Source organism: Bufo gargarizans, chromosome 2, assembly GCF_014858855.1.
Source record: "Bufo gargarizans isolate SCDJY-AF-19 chromosome 2, ASM1485885v1, whole genome shotgun sequence".
NCBI classification, from domain to species: domain Eukaryota; kingdom Metazoa; phylum Chordata; class Amphibia; order Anura; family Bufonidae; genus Bufo; species Bufo gargarizans.
Genome location: NC_058081.1, coordinates 477,826,334 through 477,828,241, shown reverse-complemented (window position 1 = coordinate 477,828,241; position 1,908 = coordinate 477,826,334). Strand labels below are relative to the sequence as shown.

General features: G+C 38.5%; 1 protein-coding gene across 1 annotated transcript; it reads right to left on the bottom strand.

Annotated features, from left to right (window-relative positions):
* Positions 1 to 428: 428 nt before the first annotated feature.
* On the bottom strand, positions 429 to 1,565 carry LOC122926482 (neuropeptide Y receptor type 2-like). Its single transcript, XM_044277868.1, has one exon. It carries the CDS (start codon positions 1,563 to 1,565, stop codon positions 429 to 431), a length of 1,137 nt encoding a protein of 378 aa, XP_044133803.1.
* Between the last annotated feature and the right edge of the window lie 343 nt (positions 1,566 to 1,908).

Below are 1,908 nucleotides of genomic sequence, written 5' to 3'. Positions count from 1 at the left end.
TAACGGAAATACATCAGCAATCCATAATAAAGGTTAAAATATAAAAGCAACCATGTCTTGTTGGCTATACTGAATCAACCAATAATTTTCTATTAAAGGTCATTCAAACATTTTAAAAATATACATTTTCTGTACATTGAGTCTAAAATACACAAATAAATTAAACAAAATAATACTGTAGTCTTTGCTCGGTAGTATTCAGCTACAATAATTTGATAAAGTGAATGTGGGGATAAATAACTTTGTAGTTATTTAGGCACCATACTAACACATTTACTTGGTTGTATGTACAACTACTTTAAATTATTCATAGAGTTTCTGGATCTGTGTCCATGTCTGTAGAACCATAATCTCCACTTGATTCATCAGATCACGTATGGTGACAACCACATGGCTTTCGATATACATTGTGAGAGCCCAGAAGCTTATTACACATGGGTTGGAGGATGTCCATTTTCTACTGCATACCGAAAACTACTATGATAAGTGGTGGCACGGAAAGTACAAGAATTGCCACGGAGGGAGCCATCCGGTTGGCTGCTTTGCAGTTTGTTCTTGCAGCCAAAAAACATAAGAAATCCATTCCGGTAATTCTTATTCATCCAGCCATAGAGGAGTGGGTTGGCAAAGGTAGAGCACATGGCGATAACATGAAATATGGAATAAAGGAGCTTGTACTCTTGGAATACAAGGACCCAATCCAAGTCAATGGCCAACTGGAAGACATGAAAGGGAAGCCAACAAACTGCAAACACAACAACCATTGTCACCAGCATCTTAGTTGTATTTTTTCTTCGTTGATGGGTATCACTTCTGGGTGTTGGACTTATATGGTTTTTGAGCTTCAACCATATTCTGATATAAGCATAACAGATTACAATAAGAGGCACGACATACTGTAGAAGAAGCATAGAAATGCTGTAGATGGCTGCATCTCTGCTGTTATTTGAGGGCCACTTCTCAGCACAAACAGCTATTTTGAGTTTTAAGGCTGGCAAGTCTTCAAACCTATATTCTCTAAAAATAGCTAAAGGAATAGCAAAAATGGAAGCTGCTACCCATGTAACGGTGACAATTAAGAAGCTGAACTTCTTGGAGATCCGACTACTTAGGTGAAATACAATACACCAGTATCTATCCAAAGCGATGACAACTAGGGTCAGAGTTGAGACATTGACACTCATGGCTTGGGCATAAGGGAACAAATGGCAAAGTACTGGCCCAAATTTCCACTCATCCATTAATGTATAGACCAGGGTGAAAGGTAGGCAAAGACTGTCCACCATAAGATCTGCCACAGCTAAATTGGCTATGAAAAAGTTTGTTACTGTCCTCATGTTTTTGTATTTTACAATCATGTATATTACCAAAGAGTTGCCAACAAGTCCCAGGAGGATAATTAGAGAATATGCTGTTATGAGGATCACCTGAACCCAAATGAGATTAGTGCTGTCCGTCATAAAACTGGAACCATGAAAATACTGGATAGGGGAAACAGTGCTCTTTGAAGGCTGTTCTCTCAAGTCAAGTTCTTCTGTCATGTTGCTTTGCTTTAGTGTGCCCATTTCTACTTGGAACATTCCTTAATTTTACCTACAATAGAAAGTAACAGGGTTGATTATCAAATTGAACTTGGAAATGGCAATAGCTACATCATTTTGTAAAGTAGAGGCTCCTAGTCCTTAAAGGGAACCTGTCATTTTTTAAAGCCACTGGAACCAATTAAGACAATGATGATTATATCTACTCTCTTGGGTCCCCAGCAGTCTATGACACCTAGGTGCCCACTGCCCAATATTGATCTGCTCAATCGTTCAGAAAGCCAACATAAACCTGCAATATAAATATGTCATTACATGTCATCACATTGAAAATGCAGTCCGTTCTTAAAGGGAACCTGTCACCGGG